The sequence below is a fragment of the Salvia hispanica genome, chromosome 3 (assembly GCF_029641045.1).
Source record: "Salvia hispanica isolate PSC_SH4W2 chromosome 3, Shi_PSC_v1, whole genome shotgun sequence".
Lineage (NCBI taxonomy): Eukaryota > Viridiplantae > Streptophyta > Magnoliopsida > Lamiales > Lamiaceae > Salvia > Salvia hispanica.
In genome coordinates, this window is record NC_142694.1 from 15,856,613 (window position 1) to 15,879,423 (window position 22,811).

The 22,811-nt window shown below is 29.6% G+C and overlaps 4 protein-coding genes across 5 annotated transcripts; all 4 read left to right on the top strand.

The window, feature by feature from the left end:
• Positions 1 to 10,437: 10,437 nt before the first annotated feature.
• Positions 10,438 to 11,347, top strand: LOC148930242 (agamous-like MADS-box protein AGL104). The gene is made up of 4 exons (XM_089069477.1): positions 10,438 to 10,707; positions 10,814 to 10,867; positions 10,975 to 10,993; positions 11,090 to 11,347. The coding sequence occupies exons 1-4, from the start codon at positions 10,526 to 10,528 to the stop codon at positions 11,165 to 11,167; spliced, it is 333 nt and encodes a 110-aa protein (XP_088925603.1). The 5' UTR covers positions 10,438 to 10,525; the 3' UTR covers positions 11,168 to 11,347.
• An 84-nt stretch (positions 11,348 to 11,431) lies between these two features.
• On the top strand, positions 11,432 to 14,177 carry LOC125216723 (uncharacterized). The gene is made up of 10 exons (XM_048118489.2): positions 11,432 to 11,802; positions 11,902 to 11,963; positions 12,061 to 12,160; positions 12,445 to 12,551; positions 12,667 to 12,781; positions 12,871 to 12,933; positions 13,188 to 13,313; positions 13,432 to 13,496; positions 13,583 to 13,862; positions 13,986 to 14,177. Exons 4-10 carry the CDS (start codon positions 12,445 to 12,447, stop codon positions 14,103 to 14,105), a joined length of 876 nt encoding a protein of 291 aa, XP_047974446.2. The 5' UTR covers positions 11,432 to 11,802; positions 11,902 to 11,963; positions 12,061 to 12,160; the 3' UTR covers positions 14,106 to 14,177.
• A 1,067-nt stretch (positions 14,178 to 15,244) lies between these two features.
• On the top strand, positions 15,245 to 16,804 carry PNSL4 (FK506-binding protein 16-2). Its single transcript, XM_048117415.2, has 3 exons — positions 15,245 to 15,607; positions 16,289 to 16,381; positions 16,459 to 16,804. Exons 1-3 carry the CDS (start codon positions 15,296 to 15,298, stop codon positions 16,669 to 16,671), a joined length of 618 nt encoding a protein of 205 aa, XP_047973372.1. The 5' UTR covers positions 15,245 to 15,295; the 3' UTR covers positions 16,672 to 16,804.
• Positions 16,805 to 20,633: 3,829 nt separating this feature from the next.
• On the top strand, positions 20,634 to 21,303 carry LOC125215852 (heavy metal-associated isoprenylated plant protein 46-like). 2 transcript variants are annotated; one of them, XM_048117417.2, is made up of 3 exons: positions 20,634 to 20,662; positions 20,750 to 20,828; positions 20,933 to 21,303. In XM_048117417.2, the coding sequence occupies exons 1-3, from the start codon at positions 20,657 to 20,659 to the stop codon at positions 21,193 to 21,195; spliced, it is 348 nt and encodes a 115-aa protein (XP_047973374.1). In that variant the 5' UTR covers positions 20,634 to 20,656; the 3' UTR covers positions 21,196 to 21,303. The 2 variants fall into 2 exon arrangements, with proteins under 2 accessions (XP_047973374.1, XP_047973373.1); XM_048117416.2 differs by having other exon boundaries at positions 20,651 to 20,828.
• Positions 21,304 to 22,811: the final 1,508 nt, after the last annotated feature.

The following is a 22,811-nucleotide window of genomic DNA, read 5'->3' on the forward strand; positions in this document are numbered from 1 at the left end:
TTGGATTAACTTATTATATATATAAAAAAAGTCAGTTTATTACCCATTTAAAGTCTAAATATAGTAGCATATGATAACATAGGATACTACCTGGTATTTATGATTTAAAATTTGAAATACCTTCATTGCTAAAAATCTCAACAACATTTTCATTTTAATACGTTTATATATATTCAAAAATCTTATTTAATTTTTTTTTTATCTGAGATAAGTTGACCCTACACTATTTTTCACTAAATCTTTAAACTCACATCTCATTGTAATACTTGCATAATTACGTTAGTAGGCGTTCGCAGTGCGTGCGTGCGTGTAGCCAATAATATGCGTTAATTACATGAATTAACATATTAATTTTGATCATTAAGTTTTACTTAAGATAATCCAGTGTTAATTAGGGTGATTATTTAATACCACCATGCCACTATTATCATGCCACTAGTAGTAGTACTAGACATTGTTTTTGCAATGAGTGGGCGTTAGATTTTACGCTAGTTATTTAACATTTTTACCACTAAATTGAGTGGGAGTTAGATTTTATGCTAGTTATATTTTGTTAGGTTTTACAACATTTTAAATTTTTTACCACTATATTGAACTATAATACAAGTAGTAATGACATATATGAAGAAAAAGTATATATGCTGTGAAGATTTGCACCGATTTGTTTCAAATGTAGGGATAGTGTATTAGTCTCTGAGTGAAAGAATACATGAAACGAAAATAAAATAAGCCAAAGAGTCTTACCCCATTATCTCTAAGAATTAAAATTGGAGCTCATAATTTTTTATCTCTAGACGTTTATAGAATCAACATTACTTGATTTTCGCAGCTACTTTATTTATCGCGAGATGATGCATTTTCATGCGAAACGAGATCCAACTGCGTCATCCGATCGAGATCCAACTGCATCGCCCAAAACGAGCCACAACGAGGCCAACCCGATCCAGAGACTTTAGCTCAAGAAATAGATAGTTGAGAGCGAATCTTCTTGATTATGCATTTCTTTATGTTTGCTTTAGATTGAGTTTCAATTTCTGCTTTTAGTTAATTTATAGCATGAATTCGTGGTCTTGTATTTAATTTGAAACAAAATTGATTTTTTATATATCAAAAAAATCAGTTATGTAGTAGCATATGATAAAAAATTTCAACCATTTTCTTGATTTAACAAAAACTGACTATTTTGTATTTATGATAGTCTGTCTCCTAATTTATACTCGTAGTAATTTTTACTATTGTACATGATTTAAATTTTTTGATTTTTTTTCAAAAATTAATTATCCATCTTTATAAATGTTTTTATTTAATTTTTTCTATAGTATTATTTTTCTGAATTTAATCCTATGTAAAAGTGAACAGTGTTAGTCTCATCACAATAACATCAACATAATAAAGAGAATTGAAATTTTTTTTTGAGAAAAATGCACATACATTCACGTTCCTTATATGGCTGTGCATTCACCCAAAATCGTACGAAATCGCACCAAGAAAAAAATTAAAATAACACTTAACCCGAAAAAAAGAAAAAAAGAAGTTTACCTCAATCTCTTGTCCGCCGGCAGATTTACGATTCATCAAAAAATTAAAATCAGTAAATTAATTTACTTAATTTTGATCTATAGCAACATCGGCATCGCAGCACACAGCCACTTCATTGGCCTTCTTCATCAAGCTGCTGCGACGCTTCGAAAATGTTACCTCGCATTTGGTAACATCAACGATCTTCTTCATTTCAATTTTGCGGCCCATTTCTTAGAGATTGAAGGAGTGAAAGAGAGGAAGCTAGAAACAAGAGAGATTACAAAATGCTTTTAAATGATAGGATTACAGTTAAACGGTGCTGATTTAATTAGAATTGATAAGAATTAGTAAATTATTAATAAGTAGTTGAATTGTTATAGATTTGGCAATTATAATTCTGCCAATTTGTAATGTAAAATTAAATAAAAATAGTGACTAATGATAAAAAATAAAAATAAAAATTGAGAATTGGATAGTCGAGCTTGATCAACTTGAAATATTAAATTTGATTCATTTTAAAAAATCTTTTTCAACTTAAATTTGGTTTATGCAAAATTTAAGTTATACTATAAATCAGGTGATTTAGCTTGCGAAAAGAATAACATGGTCGAAATAAAGATTTTGTTTATAATCATAATTTAATTATAATTTTTAAAAATAAAATGTGCTCCGTGTATGACCACTTTATTTGTAATAGAAATCCAACATTGTTCTAATTAACATGAGTGTTTTGTATTATTTTATTTCAAAACTTATTTTGTTGTATCTAATTAATAGTTCATACTAGTGCGAACAAAAAATTAACTGTGCATTGCACGGGCGTAAGACTAGTTCTTATTGATAAGTACAGAATTCAACTAAGGGTATCCCTGGTTTCGGCGTGCTAGGGTTTGCATAGGTGTTAATTAGACGGGCCCACATCAATCCTCTCTCGTAAAAAATTTGATGTCGAGGTCTTTATGAAATTTCTATTCCCGACATTTAATATCCAAATACGGGTAATAGATTTCTTTGAATCTATTATTTTTGTTTGTTGGTGTACTGTCTGCAGTCAGTTATTGTACGGTGTCGAGATTTCATTCTGGGGTCCCACTTCATACACGTGTAACTTTAGTTTTTAAATTCAATGATCAAAATAAATATTGATGACGATTAGAATTAAAAAACAATGTGTTAAAGATTTCTTCGAATTTTGTTTTTATTTGTCGGTATATTGTCGATCGTACATTAACGATTATTTATTGTACTAATTACGCATTATAATAAAAAATTTGGAAAACAAATTTCTTAGAATATACTCCCTCCGTTTCGCTTTAGCAGTCTCATTGACTTTTCTGCCATCTTTTTGTAAAAATAATAAAAAATAGTTAAAGAAGAGAAATGGTAAATTTTGTAAAAATAATAAAAAATAGTTAAAGAAGAGAAATGGTAAATTATAAGATAGAATAATATAGAGAAGAGTCTTATCTACATTATTGTCTCTCTTACTTTACAATTTCCCCACTTTAACTATTTTTTATCATTTTTACAAAAAGAGGGTAGAAAAGTCAATAGGACTGTTAAAGCGGGACGAATGGAGTATTTGTATTATTTGTTAATGTATTATTAATTATACATTAACGATTAGTTATTGTTACGATGCACATGCGCAAGGGTGGTTCATTCTATAGATTCCACTTTATATACTTGAAATAACTTTTAAATCCAACGAATCCAAATAATAACTAAAGACAAATTAGAATATAAGTTTGCCGATACAGACTAAATATTAACTATGCTCACAGTTATTGCATACATACATTGACTGACACAAATGTGGTGCTAAAGGAACCTGAACCCCTACCTAATTTATTTTTCAATTATTTTTATAATACTCCGGTTTTAAATTAATTCAAATTTTATGTAAATTGTTACGCAAAAGCTCGTATTAGTGATTTAAATCACCTAAAAATATCAACTTTTACCAAAAAAAAGCACTCATGTGTATGCTGAGCACAATGCATATATGTATGTATGTACTCCCTCCTTGTTATGTTAGTCGCATTTTTTATTTTAGGTCGTAAATTTGGGATTGATTTTTAGTGTAATTGAATTAGTATTTTAAGTGTAATGAGAGATCATTTAATAAGGAAACACTTAATTAACTCTAATATATTAATTACATATTATAATTCTTACTTAAAATAGAAATAGTGTAAGTAGTTTAGGCCGAGACGAAATAAAAATGTGCGAGTAACATGGAACAGAAGGAATACTACGTCTATACACAGTGCTGAAATAGGGATAACTCCAATTTAGATTCATAGAGATAATGGGATAAGACTAATTGACTTATTTTATTATCCTTTCTTATATTTTTTCACTTGGAGATTAAAACACAGATAATGGGATAAGACTAATTGGTTATTTTATTATTATTTTTTTAAAAAAAATTGTTTCGCTACGAGACTAAAACACTATCCCTACATTTGAAATAAATCGGTGTAAATATTCATACTTTTTCTTCAATCTCACGTGAGATAATAGGACACTTTTTCTTCAATCTCATAGCACACTTTTTCTTCAATCTCACATGAGCTATCAGCCCATCTTGAAACCGAGCAAAGTTAAACTAAGCCTATTAGCAGCGGACGAGGAGAGTATTAATTTATTTTTGTAATAAATAGTAATTATAAAAATTAAAAACCGATTTTACTTTCTATATATTAAAAAATTAAAATTTTTTATCAAAATATATACTATATATACAATATCTCAACCAATATTTGCGTGACTTCAGTAATAGACAAGAACGAAATAGAACAAAATATTTGGTATTCAAATTTTCCCAAAATTGATAAATAATTTAAAATTTTAAATTCCTTCATAATTAAAAATCTCAACTATATATATTTCATTTTAATAAGTTTATATAACCAAAATCTTAGTAAATTTTTTAAACTCTCGTCTCATTGTAAAACTTGCATAATAACTTGAGTAGGCGTTGACGTGGCAGCCATTAATATGCATTAACTATATGAATTAATATAGTTATGATGATTAAGTTTTACTAAGATAATCCAGTGTTAATTAAGGTGATTTATTAATTTCCTTTAGTGATATGCACGAACTAATGGGTATAGAGCTACATTTAAAATTTCACTTTCACAAATAAAATCATCAATTGCAAATAATATGCTTCAAGAGATTTTCCGGAGTATAGATTAACACCAAATGTTAGCTGCACAAGAGATTTAAAATTTTGGATCATCCATATATAGGCATCACAAAAATAAAACTATATTTCACACAATTTAGTAAAATATGAGAATGTGATTAATTTTTGTAACTAGGGGACATGTAATTACTAATTAAAGATCAAGTATTTATACATGATTAGTTCTTAGATGAAAGCAATCATAATAAACAATAGGGAAAATGTTCGTTCACATTGTATCTTGGTTCTTTTTTGTTTATTTTCATCAATTTTCCTCTTTGACCAATAGTCTTGTTCTATCACATTCCTTAATAGGAATGGTCAAATGATATCGTAGGGAGGCCTTTATGTCTTTGATTTTCTTCTTTAGTGTGTTTGAATAAAATATTTGGCCTTATGCTGATTTCATTTTTTCATTCTCATCTACATTTTGACTTGCTTCTGTACTGTAGTTAAATTTAGACTATATGCATTTTATTTGTTTAAAAAAATCAGTATGATTTCCTAAATAAATTTATATAGGGAGGGCATCTGGGTATCTAAATACTATTATTATGGTAATTTGTGTATAATAATGTACATTCATTATTATAATGTTGTAAAGTCAATGTTATAACAGTACTGTAATTAATGAACAGAATTTGGGTGTTTTAAAAACAGATTTTATTTTAAAGCATATTGTAAGAAAATTGGCTCCCCACATCCGAAATCAAAACTTATATGTAGATTTCTTAGCATGCTCTCTTTACCAAAAAAAAATGTCAAACATTTGGGATTGAAAATTTTATCCCTTATCTACGTCTCTTCATGGTGTGCGACTATTAAATTCACTTCTATTTTATAATTACTTTTCAACAATAAAATTAAAATTTCCCGCATCCGCCATTAATAGGCTCAATTTGATTTAGCATAGTTTTAAGAAATATAATAGACAATGTCAAACCTTTGAGATTAAAAGTGTTATCCCTATATCAATATGTGTCCCTTTATTTGTCCCACAATTAATTTTACTATTATATAATTATTTATTCAAAAATTAAAGTTAACACTTCCCGCATCCGTCATTAAGAGGCTCAATTTGATTCGGCTCGATTTTAAAAAATGTAATGCAAAATGTCAAACCTTTGAAATTAAAAATGTTATCCCCAATCTGTGCCTCTTCATTGTGTCCAACTATTAAATTGACTATTTTATAATTACTTATTATAAAAATAAAAATAACAATTTCCACAACCCTTAATAGCCCAATTGACTCGATCTTATTATCAGAAATATAATAGAAAATGTCAAACATTTGAGATTAAAAGTGTTATCCCCTAACTATATCTCTTCATTATGTCTCAGTATTCATTTCTCTATTTTATTCTAATTACTTATAAAAAAAAATTTATAATTTTTATTCATTTATATAAACAATTTTCATAAATTTTATATAACTTAAATAATGTAGATGAAAGTACTAGTCTCCTTTCACTACCAATAATAATTACACGAACTGCAACACAAATTTCGTATGACACAGTTTATTATATACTATAAGAACTTGTGAATATTTTTGTTCAATCCCAAATTCAAAAAATGTAGATTATTAGTTGTAACTGACGCATTATTAGTTTTACTGTAACTGGCGCATTTTATTTTACGGCTTGAATTCTGGCTGTCGTATTTCGAAACTAACTTTACTAGTTTCATATTAAAAAAATCAATTTTTGTCCAGTTATGTCTAAATATAGTATACGAGAATATTTTCTCAACCAAGAGAACTTACTAATTCCCCAAAATCACGAAATATTTTTGAAATTTGAAATCGTCAAATTCATTGTTTGATTTGTCCGTGGTACCTAATAGTGATACTTAATTATAACATTCATTTTGTGACTAAGGTAATATCTCATTTTTTTATTTTAGAATAAATTCAAAATAAATTATTTATTTATTTTCATTAGATATAAGCAAGTCCTAGACCTACACTATATTTCACTAAATTATAAAATTTCATGATAAAATTAAAGTACTAGAGAAAACATAAGAGAAGCTACGTTTAATTTGAATCATACTCGAGTATAGAGCTACGTTTAAAATTTTGCTTTCACATATAAAATCAACAATTGCAAATAATGTGCTTCAAGCTTTTCAGGAATATAGATTAACACCTAATAGGAATTTATCATGAGAAAAAGAAAAAAAAAATTATGGAAAAGTTTATCGCTTTTTAGTAGATTCAAGTTTTTTATCTTGCATGTGTTCTATAGGATGTATAATAATATCTCATCAATAATCTTTGTTTTAAAAGTGTATAATTGAAGTGAAAAGAAAATAAAAGGGGCCGACCTAAAGTATTTCACAAGCATGGAGAAATTTGTTTGCATTTCAAATATACCAAAACAATAAAAATATAAAATTATATATTTTCCTCTTTTTTCTATCTAAGAGAACGATCCTCTAAAATCATCTAGAAGAGTTACAAGTTTATAGGAAATTACTTAAGCAATATGGGATGAATGCACTACCTCCATTCACTGCCAATAATCAATATAATAACATAAATTTCAATGCAAAATTAGTCAATAAAGAGAAGAAATGTGAAAAAAAATAGTTAAAATATTAAGGTAATTAATTTTTGTGGATAATCCATAATTTAAAAATATACTACTATTATGGAGTAATTCTTATGGAAGCAGTATTAGCTCTTTCTTCTCTAAGCACTAACAGTTACTATATGACAATTAATGGAGAAATTTTAATCGAGGTGCCATTTGAGTCTAAATATAGTACTATATGGCATAAAATCCCAGCCATTTTACTGACTTCAATAATAAAACATGGACGAACTATTTTGTATTATGTTCCCAAAATTGCTAAATAATTTTAAAATTTTGAATAGCTTCATAGTTAAAAATATCAACCATTTTTTTCATTTTAATACGTTTAAATATAGTCAAAAATCTTATAATTTAAATTTTCAAATACCTACACTATATTTCACTAAAAATTTTAAACTCTCATCTCATTGTAAAACTTGCATAATAACTTTGCTAGGAGTTTGACAATGCGTGCAGCCATTATATGCATTAATTACATGAATTAATATACTATGATGTGGTTAAGTTTTACCTAATCCAGTGTTAAATAGGGTGATTGATTCATTTCCTTTAGTGATTTGCACGAACTAATGAGTATAGAGCTACATTTAAAATTTCGCTTTCACAAATAAAATCATCAAATTGCAAATAATATGCTTCAAAATTTTCCATAGTAGTATAGATTAATACCAAATATTGGCTGCACCTTGATTTTTAAAATTCTGGACCACTGTATAGGCATCACAAACATGAAACTATGTCACACAATTTAGTAAAATATGAGAATATGATTATAATTGTCAAGTCATGTTCACCAATCACCGGGATCAAGTATTTATGATAAGTTCTTAGAAGCAACCAAATTAACCAATCATAATTAACAATAGGGAAAATGTTCATCACATTGTATGATTTGACTTGGTTCTTTTTTGTTTATTTTCAGCAATTTTCCTTTTTGACTAATACTAGTTTTCTTCTATCACATTCATTAATAGGAATGGTCAAATGATATGGTAGGAGGCCTTTATGCCTTTGACTTTCTTCTTTAGTATGTTGATTTCATTTTTTTTCTCTCTTATCTCCATTTTGACTTGCTTCTGTACTTTTAGTTAATTTCAGACATTTTTTTATAGTTAATTTCAGACTATATGCATTTTATTTGTATAAAAAATCACTACGATTTCCCAAATAAATTTATATAGGGAGAGCATAACCGCATATCTAAATACTATTATTATTGTAATTTGTGTGAAATAATGTACATTCATTATTATATTGTTGTAAATTTCATGTTAAAATACTGTATATTCAGTGTTATGATTTTGTGTATTTGTGAATCTTTTATGAAAGCTATCATTTTCATTTTAATTGAACTTCTAAAATATTTTAAATTTTGAATTTCATTTAGCTCTCTTTATTTAAATTGTTTTTTTCATAGACAAAATGTCTAATTAAAGATAATTTAATAGAGATTCTACAAAATCCTAATTACACATTTCACATTATAAAAGAAATTATTAAAATATAATAAATTTTATAATACCATGCCACTAACTAGACATTGTTTTTGCATTCTGTGGGTGTTTAGATTTTATGCTAGTTATCTTGACTAACTTTTATACTATTATTTAACATTTTTTACCACTAAATTGTGTGGGCTTTAGATTTTATGATAGTTATATTTGGTTAAGTTTTACATTAATTAACATATTTTACCACGAATTGAACTAAAATACAAGTACTAATCATGAGTTGTTTACTCGCCCACAGTTTTCTTAAACTTTATTCTGTAAACATGTGCTAATTTTGTCCTAATAGCTCAGCATTTGAAGAAAAAGTGTGATATGAAGATTTGAACTGATTTATTTCAAATATAGGGAAAGTGTTTTACTTTCTAAATGATAGAATACAAAATAAAAAAGAATAATAAAATAAGCCAATTAGTCTCATCTCATTATCTCTATAAATTTAAATTAAAGCGATCCCTATTCTAACCGACCTAAGCCACAATATTTGTCACAAATGACTTTCTATCTCTAGACCTTTATGAATCAGCATCACTTGTAATTTACACCTACCTTATTTATTGCATAATGATGAATTTTCATGTAACTCCAACTCCTTTCTAATTTACACTATAGAGCGTGTAACATTTTAATTTCTTGTTGAAAACTTATCCATACTAAATTTATAATACTACATACCATTTACACAAATACAATGTGCTTATCGTACACAGGAAACAATTTGGTAAAAATTATGCTTTAGTTGATTTAAATCACTAATATGAGCTTTTGCATAATAATTTATAAAATTTAAATAAATTTTGAAAATTGTATTGAAGAAAATAATTAAATAAAAACAAGTTCGGTTGGGGTTCAGGTCCCTTGAGAATCTTATTTGTGTCGGTCAATGTTTGTAAGCATCCGTGAGCACAGTTAACATTTAGTTTGTATCGATAAATTTTTATTCTAATTCGTTATCAGTTATTATTTGGATTCATTCGAATTTAAAAGCTATATTTCGCGAATTAAAGCAGAACATATAGAATGAACCTTTGACACGTGTACCGGACAATAACTAATCGTTAATGTATAATTGACAATATACCGACAAATAAAAAGAAATTGATTTGAAAAAATCTAATGCCCAATTTTTTTATTCTAATGCGTCATCGGTACAATAACTAATCATTAATGTACAATCGACAAAATACCGACAAAATAAAACAAATTGATTCGAAAAAATCTCTAACCCATTTTTTAAAATTCTAATGCGTCATCAGTATTTATTCGAATCGTCGAATTTAAAACCTAAATTACACGCGTACAATAATTAACTCCAGACAGTATACCGACAAACAGAAAATAAACAGATTCGGAGAAATCTCTTACCCGTAATTCGACATTAATTACCGGAATGTCGGGAATGGAAAATTCGTAAAGACGTCGACACCGACTTTTTTTACGGGAGCGGATCGACGCAGACCCGTCCGATTAACACCCTAGCGCGCGCCGAACCCGGGGATACCCATTAGTAATTAGTGTGAAACATAACTACCCCTACTTTATTCATCAAAGATTCTCCCCCCTCCTATAAATAGCGCTTGCTTCTACTCTAAATCTCACCACTTCAATCCATTTGCATTCTCATTTGCCTCTAGCTTCCTCCGCTCCTTCAACCAACTCTCTTTCTCTCTCTCTTTCACACCTTCAATCTCTAAGAAATGGGCCGCAAAATCGAAATGAAGAAGATTGTGGATGTTACCAAATGCCAGGTAACATTCTCGAAGCGTCGCAGCAGTTTGATGAAGAAGGCCAATGAATTGGCTGTGTGCTGCGATGCTGATGTTGCTTTCATAGCATTTTCTCCTTCTGGCCGTATTAGCAAATTTTCCAATCTAAAGAAGTATATATCTCTCTCTCTCTCTGTCTCTCTCTCTCTATATATATATATGTCAAAATTAAATAATTTATTTTACTGATTTTGGTTGATTTATGTAAAATTGTGACAGGATTGAAGATTTGCTATATCGGTATGTGAATCTGCCGGCGGACAAGAGATTGAGGTAATTAAACTAAACCACTTCTTTTTTCAATTATTTTGCTTAATTTTCAAATTTTTCAAGTTTTTAATTTTTCTTTGTGTGATTTCGTGCAATGTTTGGGTGCACAGCCACATAAGCAACGTGCAGGTATGCGTCTTTTTTTTTTTTTCAAATTCAATAATTTTTGTTTCAAATCTCAATTTGTATGTTTAGGGTTTCTAATTAAATTAATTATTTATACAGGAAAAACTGGAGAAGATTAACAATCTTAGCCATATCAATGGCGACTCGAGCAAGCTGCACTATCTTGATAAGCAGTAATCTCTCTCTTTCTCTCTGCATAAAATGACAAATTTTGAAAGCTAAGGTCACACTAAGAAATGAGAAGAGAATCTTTTTTTCCCATTGCAATAATGAATTTACATTAATGAATTCAGCCGGAAATTCAGATCTTGTGTGATTATGATGATTTACTCGAGTTTAGTTCTTTTTTTTTTATTATTAATTGATTAGGTTTTCTTTTGGCGGATGTGTTTCTAGATCTAAAATTGTAGATATGTAAGATCCAACACTAAATTTAGCAATTTAATTTCTTCGATATTTAGTTAGTATACTCGATAAATTTATGGACTTTATTATTTTTTATTGTTGTTATTAGTTGAAATATAAGATACTTTTATGTATTTGTTGTTAAACTCACATAGCGAAAATGGAATATAACCAAATTGAGTGGATTCCTAATTCGAATATGTTAATTGCACATTATATTGTTTTCTATATTTCATTTTGGAAGTATAATATTTTTCTAAGCCAAATATTTATATTTTTATGATTTGATGCAGACATTATTTGTTACATATATTGTGATAATTTGTAACTAACTAGAACATTTTTTCCATGGCATGATTCAATTTGAACTCTTTCGCGTCTGGAAATAAACAAAAATCAGAATTGAGGTACAAATATCTTCACTAATCCTTTTTTGTTATATAGTAATAAATCATATTTTGATAAAAGGTGATCTCTAATTAGTCCTTTTATTCTCATTTCATCAGAATCTTGAGCTGCAAATCAAGAAAACCAATCTAGAATCACAAATTCTAGAAACCGACATCAGGTATGATAGAATGTTTTAAAAGATTAAAATTATTGCTAAAATACTAAATCTTGACTATAAATGAAATAAAAACATTGCTCTTACAATATATTTGTAGGGACTATGAAATTGCCCCTGACCAAGAGCCTTCATTGCACCAATTGTCTTGGTGCGAGAGAAACTTGACCCAATCTTTACAAAGGGTCATTGCCCGAAAGGTGAGTCATTCATTGTATATATAATTATACATTTATAAAATTTATTAATTAATTTATAATTTTAGAAAATATTCATACTAATTCATTACACTGCATAACATTATAAAACTAATGTACAAAAGTGTTGCACATATTTGCACTAACTTTTCTTCACATTTCTCAAAACTCGCACATCGAAATTAATTTGCAAGAATATGCACTATACAATAGCAATAGATTTATAGATTATCATTGCACTAATTTTGTTACTTTGCTAATGATAAATCTAACCTTGATTCTTGTAGATGGAGTTCACTTCTGCTAACAAGGGCAAGCAAGTGCCTGTAGCAGAAAACCCTAGCTCCAGCCAAGTCTTCATGCAAAATGATCCTTGGAGTACTGGTCTTTCTAGGTAAACAATCATTGTATTTATTTTCTTTTCAATTTAATCATTTTAAGTCTCTAGTCTAGTTTTATAGTCTAACATGTTAATGCACATATGATTAATTTTGGTCGTTATTGTGCAGTGCCGGAGCTCACGAAAGCATGTTCAATGACTTCCAAGGAAGTGAGAACATGTTTTCAACGGATCTAAACAGAGCTCCGTTTCAACAATCCTCATCACTCCACACTACTTCAGAGGTACAACAATACATTTAAGACATGAATTGATTAATAATTAACTAATTTTAATTTTGACATTTAAAGAAAATTTTCAATTTATGTCACAGCATTGCACGACGGATCCACCAGTATTCCAATACCAAGAACAAAACAATGCTCAAGCAATGAAGGTATATATACTACAACTTGACAATTCATCAATGCGACTTATTATTATTATGATTATGATTATCACAATATGTTTATAACTAGTTATTGAAAAAATATACTATGTTTATTAATGATTAAAAAATATAAAAATTTTGTTTGTGCAAGTTTAGTAACAATATTGTGTCATCTATGTGCACCTATGTTCCAATTTGTGCAACAAATATATTTGGTAATTTTTGATGTAGTAATATTTTTTTCCCAAAATAATTTGCAGCAATCACTGCCCATGGATCAACCCCTTCCCTTCTTCGACTTCAATGAGCCCAACAATGCCGATGCATACAATCTCGATGGCGATGGCGATGGTGATGCCGATGCCGATGCCGATGTCGATGCATATGTAGGGATCTTCTATAAGTGTATCTAATTTTATTATTGTTGGAAATTTTATGTTTGAATACATACAATAGTTAGCAACAAGACTTTAAATTAAACTATTTTCAAATATATCTTTGTAGGTGCTATTTTCAGATTCTGTTAACATGTCCACTGTGGACTCATGCAGCGTCCAATTAGACCCTAGGTAAAATGATAAATTTAAATTTCAAGGACTAATTTATGTCTATTAGAAAATTTTCCTAAAGTTCTCGTGCAATAATATTCATTAAGGCCGAGCACGGGCGTGTCAACGACAAACCCTAGCACGTCGGAAGTCCCACGGACCGTCTTCGACGAGATGGGAATGTTGACGTCCGACTTGATGGGCCAATTTAGGCACATGGACGAGGGCGAACAGGCCGAGAACACTACATTCACCTACGGCAACAATGCTGGAGATGAAAATAGTGTGGCTCCCGGGACCACAAGCATGGACCAACAAGGTCCACCTTATGTTCCTCAACAGGAGGAGCCAAGTCAAGTGCCTGAATTTGACAATAATCTTTTGGAGGTAATTAAATAGTAGAGACTACAATTTATCAAGAAAGAACGTTTCGAGCGGTTTCAGTTTAGGGTGTAGGGTTTCGGGTTTTAATTTAACTAATGCATTTTCTTTCCTTGTTTGAATTTTCAGGAAACAAGGGAAGATCAGTCACAATGGGACATGAACCAACAAAGGAACAATGTCTTTTGGGAGTGGGATGAATTTCTTCTGGATGAAAATTTCAATTTTCATAATTTCCCCCCACTCTAAGAGACTCTAGCTAGGGTTCATTTTTCATTAGTGCATGGGCGTGATTGTAAATATACCTTGAGCATTATATGATAAAGGCACAATTAACATTTTTATGTTTTCCATATGCATCTACTTTTATTGATGTCCTAGATTTGGTGTTTGTGTTCAAATTGCATTATAAGTGCTAAAATTAATCGTAGTGACTCGCACGTATTTGCACAAGTTTCATTCGACCGTCTCGGCTAATTGCACTAATACTGCACATACGATGCGCCTCGGCTTGAATATAGCCGTTTTTAATTAATTTGAATGTTTAGTAGAAAATTGAATCTTTTACAATTTATTCCTTTTTTTACCATTGAAATCAATAGTTCTTTATCATTTTTAACTTGGTCCTTCTACAAATTCCTCACTTCTTCGCTACTTCATTCGTATCTCAAAATCATTTTCTTCTTCATTTGCTTCCAATTTTTCTTCAAAATTATCACATGGAATCGATGCAAACAATTTAACTTCGATTCGAACAGTATATCCTCATTTGAAATGACTTCTCAACTAAAAAAAATAAAAAAATATGACTTCTCAACTAGCACACTCCTCATCTAACTGCATTGGCTTGTTCGTGTCTCTCAATTGTCTCGGGATAAATTGGAACTCTCTTAATTTAGTTGCAGTTCTTTTAATTTTTGTTGTGTACTTTTTTATTCGATTATTTAATTTTTCATTTTTGATAAACATTTATATTTTTTTTATTATTTTTATATTAATTTAATCAAGACACATATAAAATGAAAAAAAAATGACTCAATAATAGTACATCCGATTTCCTAATTTTCTGTATGACTTTGGAGTTCAGATCTAGTAGAAATAAATTCAAATCATTCTAGTTGTACTAATAAAAACAATTCTATTTTCTAGTAATTTTTAAAATTTATGTGTCAATATTTAAATTAAATTAAATTCTACTTTTCTACTAATATTTAAAATTTATGTGTCAATATCTTCTTGTTTTACTAAATCATGTTGCATCTCGTTTATCATACCAAGTGGTTGTAGTACTAAAAACAGTTCTAATTTTGTTTTATTATATAGTACAAAAAATAAGAAAAATCTTAAAATATCTCAAAAAATAAAATTGAAAAATATTAAAGCTTATCCCATAACTTCCACAAATTGGAGATAGAATAGAGAGCTCCATTGAATCAGAAATGGCGGCAGCCTCTCACCTTACCATTCTTACACCGAAGCCTCGCTCTCCTCAGGCATTCAGGGCCGCCGCCTCATGCTCCGCCGTCACTCCCGGCGGCGTCAAGAAGCAAATCATGGGCGTCGCCGCCGGCATTTTGGCGGCGTCGGTGGTGGCTTCCGCAGCTCCTCTTGAGGCCAACGCCACCCGGATTGAGTACTTCGCCACTGTCGCGGAGCCCTCGTGTGAGCTCAATTTTGTTCGCTCCGGCCTCGGATATTGCGACGTTGTTCTCGGCTCCGGCGAGGAGGTTCCCTTTGCTCAGCTCATCAATGTCAGTTTCCATATTTTAATTATTTTATTACTGAATTCTTACAAATATGAAGTAGGATAAATTAGAATTCAGGCAGACGCATAAAAAAATATTGATTGAGTGTCTAGTTGATCCATCCAATAGAAACTTTATTTTGATTTGTGCTAATAAAAATCTCATTTTACTTGATTAATAAATAAAAGTATGGCTCGTATCATTTACATTTTTATATATGTGCTCAGAAAAAAAAAAGACTTTTATTCGGAGAAGAACTGTGAGTATGTCTAATTATTTACGTATGATCTTTTGTCTGCCATTATTCATTTTTAGGGATCGAATGTAAAATAATATAATTGAAAAAATCAATGGAACGTGAGTCTATACTTAATTTTATATAGAAATATCAATATAATGCGGTACAATTATGAGATTTATATAAAGAAAGTACGAGTCAAATGAGGCAACATCCCAAAATGATAAATAAGATATTTAATGAGTATTTTGTTTAATTATTTTTTTCCATCCAATTTCAGCCCTTTTTGATATTCCAACCTCTAGCAATTTGATCTTTAATTATATGACCAATTTAGTAAGGAATAAACATAATTTTCACCAATTTCAACAAATTAGACAGTAAAAAAGGAAAAAATGAAGAGATTGGTAGGGACTTAAGCGCCTTCACGCACACGTGTTGATTGGTAGGTTCACTACACAGCGAGATTCGCTGACGGGATCGTGTTCGATAGCACTTACAAACGTGCTAGGCCGCTCACAATGCGCCTCGGCATGGGCAAGGTGCGCACTTCTCCCTTCTTCGCTTCTTCTTCAATATAACCACCGTCGTCGCCATCATCGTCGTCGTATATTTTCAGGTGATAAAAGGATTGGATCAAGGCATATTGGGAGGAGGAGGTGTGCCACCAATGCATGTAGGTGGTAAAAGGAAGCTCCAAATCCCTCCACAGTTAGCATATGGGCCTGAGCCAGCTGGCTGCTTCTCAGGGGACTGCAACATACCTGCAAATGCTACACTTGTTTATGATGTCAATTTTGTTAATGTTTACTCTGGAAATAGAAAAGAGTGAGTCTACACCTCACCATTTTATGAGGTAATCTCTCCTTTTCTATTTCCAATGTGACGTGAAATGAATGGAGGGAGTGTGATTGATTTGATGATACAAAATCAAAGAAAAGAAGACCATCATTAGATTATGTAAATAGTCATTCGCTCTTGGCTTAAGTGATGCATTTCATTTCGACACGAAAATTAAGAAATTGATGTTTAACTAGTTACATGGAATTATAGATAATTTTATGAATAGATGATGTGTCAGTTTGAGACGTGCCTATAAGAAATGTACGCACTTACTTAATTACCTTGAGACGAAGAATGGAGAGTGATATTTATGATAAAATAGAGTTTATTGGGTAGTGTCTCAAACTTGAGGAAAATGCACAATTACTCCCAAGATTGGTATGAATTTCATCATCTTCACTTTTACATATATTTTCCATCGACTTCCTTATTTACTTAGTAATAGAGCTGTAATATTCGATCCAACAAAGATTGGTCTATATTTGGGTTGGGCTGGGCTGGCCCATCAGAGATTTGGTCCTTAAGAATTTTGAATATATGATTTTTTAATTCTAATAATTAATGTCATTATTCAAAAAATGTAATGTGACAAATTACCCTGCTTTTCTTTGGTCTGTTCACAAAAAAATTGTCTCTTTGTATTAATAATGATATGATCCACACAAATCACAATATTCATGCATTTAAAGTGGGACCACTAAGTTTTTACCCAAAATATCCACCATGTAACTAACTGTTTTACTAAAATTCGTATTGTTCACATTGGTCAAATTTTTTATTAGAGCAAGGAGTATTAATTTCTAAAAATGTAGTAATTTTTAATCAGTAAAATAAATCTTTATTGATAAATATAAAGCATAAAAATAAAATATAAAATATATGAAAAATTAATAATAATACGTACAGTGGGATACAAAATAGACCACTAAAACTAAAGTATTTAATATAGAGTTGTAATCAATGTCGAACCCTTGTTAAAGACCGAACTAGAGAACAAATCTGGGCCATAAGATCTAGTTTTTTGATGAGATATGTTGCTGTGTAAATTTTTTTCGCTCTTCATTACAAGCCAATTTTACTTCATTGTATAAGTTTATTACTTCATTCTGTACGTAATACATTGAAACTACAACATGTTTTTACTTGCTTCAAGTAGGTTTTGAAATGATTCAACATATGCTTCATTCGAATTCATTGACATGAGTTTTTACTTTATTGACATTAAAAAATGCAATTTATTCAAGTGAATTTATTACTTCATTCAGAAACGTTATTACTTCATTGGATAAGGTTTTTACTTCATTCCAGTAGGACTTCAAATGCTTCTACACATACTTCATTCATATAATTTATTATATTATTCCATGTGTTTATTACACCATATCAGCGTCGTAGCGGTGGTGATAGATATTGTAGAGAGAAAGAACAACACGCGACGGCGAAACTGCATTTACGTACTAGAATGATGTAATAATCCTATTAGAATGAAGTAAAAACCTACCGGAATGAAGTAATATATTCTGGAATGAAGTTAAATATTCGTAACGTGTTAGTATGACTTATTTACCTTCGGATGAATAAAAATAGACCGGTGATGAAGGAGAAAATAATTTATAAATTTGTGAATCTCATCCATAAAAAACTAGATCTAAAAGTCCTAATTTGGTATGGTTCGGTGGTTCGGTCTTTAAGAGTGGATTTGTGGATAATGGGACTCCTTTAATATATAATCAAAATCATTTTTATCCATATTAAAAATTTGTGAAAATGACGATAATGTTTAATATATATTCACATAGTTAGTGTTCAAAAATCAACACCTATAATTCTTGTAGCTAATGTTAGACATCAATAACTCGTTACTATATGTACAGTATATTTCATAGTAGTAAATAAATTCAATTTTGACCCATATTCAATTTTCCAAAAGAATTACTGTACAACGATATTTATCAAAAAAATATTTAAAATATCATTGCTACATATATTATAGGTTCTCATCAGGAAAAAGAGTCTACATGTACAAGTGAAAAGGAGTAACGCTTTTTATGTCATAATCTTATATAGGGAATAAATACTGCTCTTTTGGATCGGAGGAGTCACAAGTCATGATACTATTTTAGTTTTCATGATATCTTTTGTCCTTATTATAAGTAATTATATATGTATGCAATTGTCCAGTTGATTATGATGGTTGTTAATAATCAGGTTAATTGATTTTTTATTCCTTGTAAATAAATTTTACATACATTGACAATATATTCACACCAAATTCATTTAGTTAAATATTAAGTCCAACACCTTAAGTTGGCATTTAGCCTGACGTATTTATAAAGTCTGGGATAAAATTAAGTAGAGAATGATTGCCGGTACTTAGACACAACTAATGAGTAATTCGCAGTTCATTCCTAAGGAGTGCACATGGGTGCACACGCACATACAAGGAGCGACTCCTATTCCTATAACGGATAAAATCATAAATGAACTGAAACACGCTAAAAAGATAGGGATTCTGAGAATATGCAAATATGGGAATAGGAGACGGCATATTTAAGAAAAGCTTAATAAATTTGATGGATTTACTCCTACTAAGTGCATCTTCTAATTGGTTAATGAATCAGTGAAAATAGTTATATAGTAGTAGTATTCATTTTCTAGCTGATCACATAGGTAAAACCAAATACTAATATAATTTATATTTAAATAATACATTTACGAGGTAGTTTCGAGTAGAAAATGATGGAGTTTCAACAATTTACATGTAACTAAAATGTCCATTATTAACAAAAAGGAGAAGACTTAGCTAGAAATTAATGGTGTTTGACTAATAGCCAACCACCTAAAGGGTGTTTATCACTTTCTAATCTTTTTATGTCATTACGTCAAAATTAAATAATTAATTTAAATTTAAGGTCGGAAATGGTAAATTCTCTAAATAGATTAAAAGTTCATGAATTTAAAAAAATACTAGTATTATTTCTACCAGACATGAAGGAAATGAGATTGGCATTGGCTTGGAATGAATGAGACGTGAAGACTGAAAAGTTGTCTGCATTTTATTTAACTTACTAGCTTTTTAATATGGTGTTAGGTACATTCTTTTTACTAAGAATCTTAACTTTTTTATGTTTTTTAAAGAATAACATTATTGTTTACATCTAAAATATTTTCAAGACTAAGTTTATGAGCGGTAAATTACCAAAATTTTAAAACCAATATTGCATAGTACTATCTTCTTCGTTCATTAAAGTATATAACAATTGTTTAATTTAGTATTCATAAATATATATACTCCATGTCTCATATAAATAAGTACTTCAAGAAAAAACTTGAAATAGTGTTATGGTAAAATAAAAAAAAATATGAGAAAAGATTTCCATAAACTGATATAGACTATTTTAAATGGATGAAAGAAAAAATAAATAGTGGGATGTGGGATGAAGGGAAGTACACTCTACAATTTATTAACTAAAAAATACATTCACCAACTTTTTATCAAATAATGTCACTCAAATAATACATAATTAATCTATAAATTTACATATTCCGTTTATAGGAGCAACATCAGCAACAGCCATATATAGATAGCATTACCTACTACATTCTCTCATTGTATAAAAAATATATTATATTGTAATTAAAAAATGTAAAATAGTATATATACTATAATTGCTATGAAAGATTCTCTTCGTTTACGTAATTATATACCCTTAATTTTGGAACAATAAATATCTAAGTCAAGAAGTTGCAACCTTTCAGCCCAAAATCAGGTATTTAGTTTTGAATAATTAAACTATAAAAGGTAGTATTTAGTTTTGATGAATGTAATAAAACCTTAAAATATGGATACTTTTCAAATTACTTTAGAATAATTTGGAAATTTCCGAATATAATATTGTGACTTTATATGTTCCTATAAATAATGTTATACGTAATGACCATTCTCAACATTCTCCACTGAAGAAAAAGAAAAAATGACGGTAAAATTCTTTCAATTTCTCTTCACTCAATTCTTAGGCCAAGATTTTTCTTCACCAATGTGTTGATTTATGAGTGTTAATTTGCAGAAAAAGATTGTGATTGGAATCTCACTTTGTAATGATAAATGTCGATCCAAAGCTCTCCAAATTGTTGTCAGCATACCAGGTTTATTTATTAAGCATTTATTAGTCACAATTTATAATTTGTAAAGACTCACAAATTTTTTATTTTTTTTTTATTTTTTTAAATTTGTGTTTCCGGTGGATTAGGAGTTCAATCGGCGGAGATTGTGCGCGGAGGCAGGGAGCGCGTGGTGGTGGTTGGCGACGTCGACTCAGTGGAGCTGACGCGGCGGCTGAGGAAAAAGATGGGTCATGCTGAGCTGATGAGTGTTACCGACACCGCCACCGACAAGCCGACAGCGCCGCCGCCGACACCGGCGACGGCGCCGCCGTATTATGGTAGTCCACATTACCATCACTATGAAGTTAGGGAGCCGGTGTGTGACACCCGCCCCTGTTTTATTCTCTAGTTTTTAATGAATTTGATTGATTTGTTTTATGTAAAGAAATCAAAGTTAGAAATTGATTTGTTTTATGTAAAGAAATCAAAGTTACAATTAATGAGGTAAGAACCATATGTTAATGGATAAATTTGTTATGATACGAGCTATATACAATATATTCTAAAATTCGAGTTTGAGATCGTGTTTCATTTCAATGTACGTAGTTTGGCGTAGTAATTCACAAAAAAATCAAAAAATTCGACTGTGTTCTAGTATAATTTTTCTTAAAAAAGCTTTTGATTTGGTATGATTTGCTAGTGTCACTTCAATAACTATCTCAATTTTAACAAAATTATTTCACTATAGTAATTATACTTCTGTAATTATATTTATATATAATTTATGTATCTTAACGTTTATATATAGGTTTGATTTCAATAAAGTTTTAAGTAAATTACATGAATAAACTTATTTTGAGAATGAAAAACGGGGAAAGAGAGAATGCAAAAAAAGAAGTGGGAAAAAGGAGAAAGTTGATATTTGGGACTTGTGGTCCCCATTTTTAATCATAGTTTTATAAATATATATATATAAAGAAAAAAAATCGAAATTAGCATAAAATAAATAATTTTATTCTATCTTGCAACCATACCATTTGTCGAATAGACAAAAACAAGAGTTCGATTTTTTATGACGCTCCATTGTAAAATGAATTTATAACTCAAGAATATTCAAATATCAAAATATTCTTTATTCAACAAATGAGATTACAAACGATTACAGAGAAAACTGTGTTCTTAACTCATACTACGATATTTTCTTCTTCTATCAAAAAACTCATAAACATGAAAATAAAAATATATTTTTTGATAGATTATTCCACGCAGTGTAATATTCTGATTTTATATTTTCCTATAGATAATGTTGTACGTAATGATCATCCCTACATTCTCCATTGAAGAAAAAGAAAAAAATGACGATAAAATTCTTTCAATAATTTCTCTTTACTCAATTCTTAGGCCAAGATTTATTTAACACATTTGTTGATGCTTGCAGAAAAAGATTCTGATTGGAATCTCACATTGTAATGATAAATTTCGATCCAAATAGTATATATTCTATAATTGCTATGTTAATTGAATATATTCTCTTCGTAAGCGTAATTATATACCCTTAATTTGGTAACAAATTTTTTTGTTATAAATATCTTTCAGCCCAAAATCAGCCCCTTATACGTTTGTTGAAAATTGAGAATATACTTAAAATTTAATTAGTACGAATGCAAATTCGACCTACCAACATACACAAATTAATACTTTTAAATATTTTCCTATAAATAATGTTACACGTAATGATCATCCCAACATATATTCTCCGTTGAAGAAAAAAAAATGACGGTAAAATTTTTTCAAAAATTTCTCAATACTCAATTCTTAGGCCAAGATTTTTCTTGACACATTTGTTGATTAATTATGAGTGTTTGCAGCAAAAAGTTCTGATTGCAATCGCACTTTGTGATGAAAAATGTCGATCCAAAGTTCTCAAAATTGTTGCCAGCTTTCCAGGTTTATTTATTACTACTATTTTTTTAGTTATAAATTATAGTAGTAGTAATTATTTAAGACTAACAAATTCATGGAATT

Excerpts from the sequence above, each read along its gene's own strand:
- LOC125215852 (XM_048117416.2), top strand. The coding sequence starts at position 20,732 with ATGAGTGTTAATTTGCAGAAAAAGATTGTGATTGGAATCTCACTTTGT. Across the intron at positions 20,829-20,932 it reads AATTGTTGTCAGCATACCAG|GAGTTCAATCGGCGGAGATT; the intron begins GTTTATTTATTA and ends CCGGTGGATTAG.
- LOC125216723 (XM_048118489.2), top strand. The coding sequence starts at position 12,445 with ATGGAGTTCACTTCTGCTAACAAGGGCAAGCAAGTGCCTGTAGCAGAA. Across the intron at positions 12,552-12,666 it reads TGGAGTACTGGTCTTTCTAG|TGCCGGAGCTCACGAAAGCA; the intron begins GTAAACAATCAT and ends GTTATTGTGCAG. Across the intron at positions 13,497-13,582 it reads AGCGTCCAATTAGACCCTAG|GCCGAGCACGGGCGTGTCAA; the intron begins GTAAAATGATAA and ends ATATTCATTAAG.
- PNSL4 (XM_048117415.2), top strand. The coding sequence starts at position 15,296 with ATGGCGGCAGCCTCTCACCTTACCATTCTTACACCGAAGCCTCGCTCT. Across the intron at positions 15,608-16,288 it reads CCTTTGCTCAGCTCATCAAT|GTTCACTACACAGCGAGATT; the intron begins GTCAGTTTCCAT and ends GTTGATTGGTAG. Across the intron at positions 16,382-16,458 it reads TGCGCCTCGGCATGGGCAAG|GTGATAAAAGGATTGGATCA; the intron begins GTGCGCACTTCT and ends GTATATTTTCAG.
- LOC148930242 (XM_089069477.1), top strand. The coding sequence starts at position 10,526 with ATGGGCCGCAAAATCGAAATGAAGAAGATTGTGGATGTTACCAAATGC. Across the intron at positions 10,708-10,813 it reads AAATTTTCCAATCTAAAGAA|GATTGAAGATTTGCTATATC; the intron begins GTATATATCTCT and ends AAATTGTGACAG.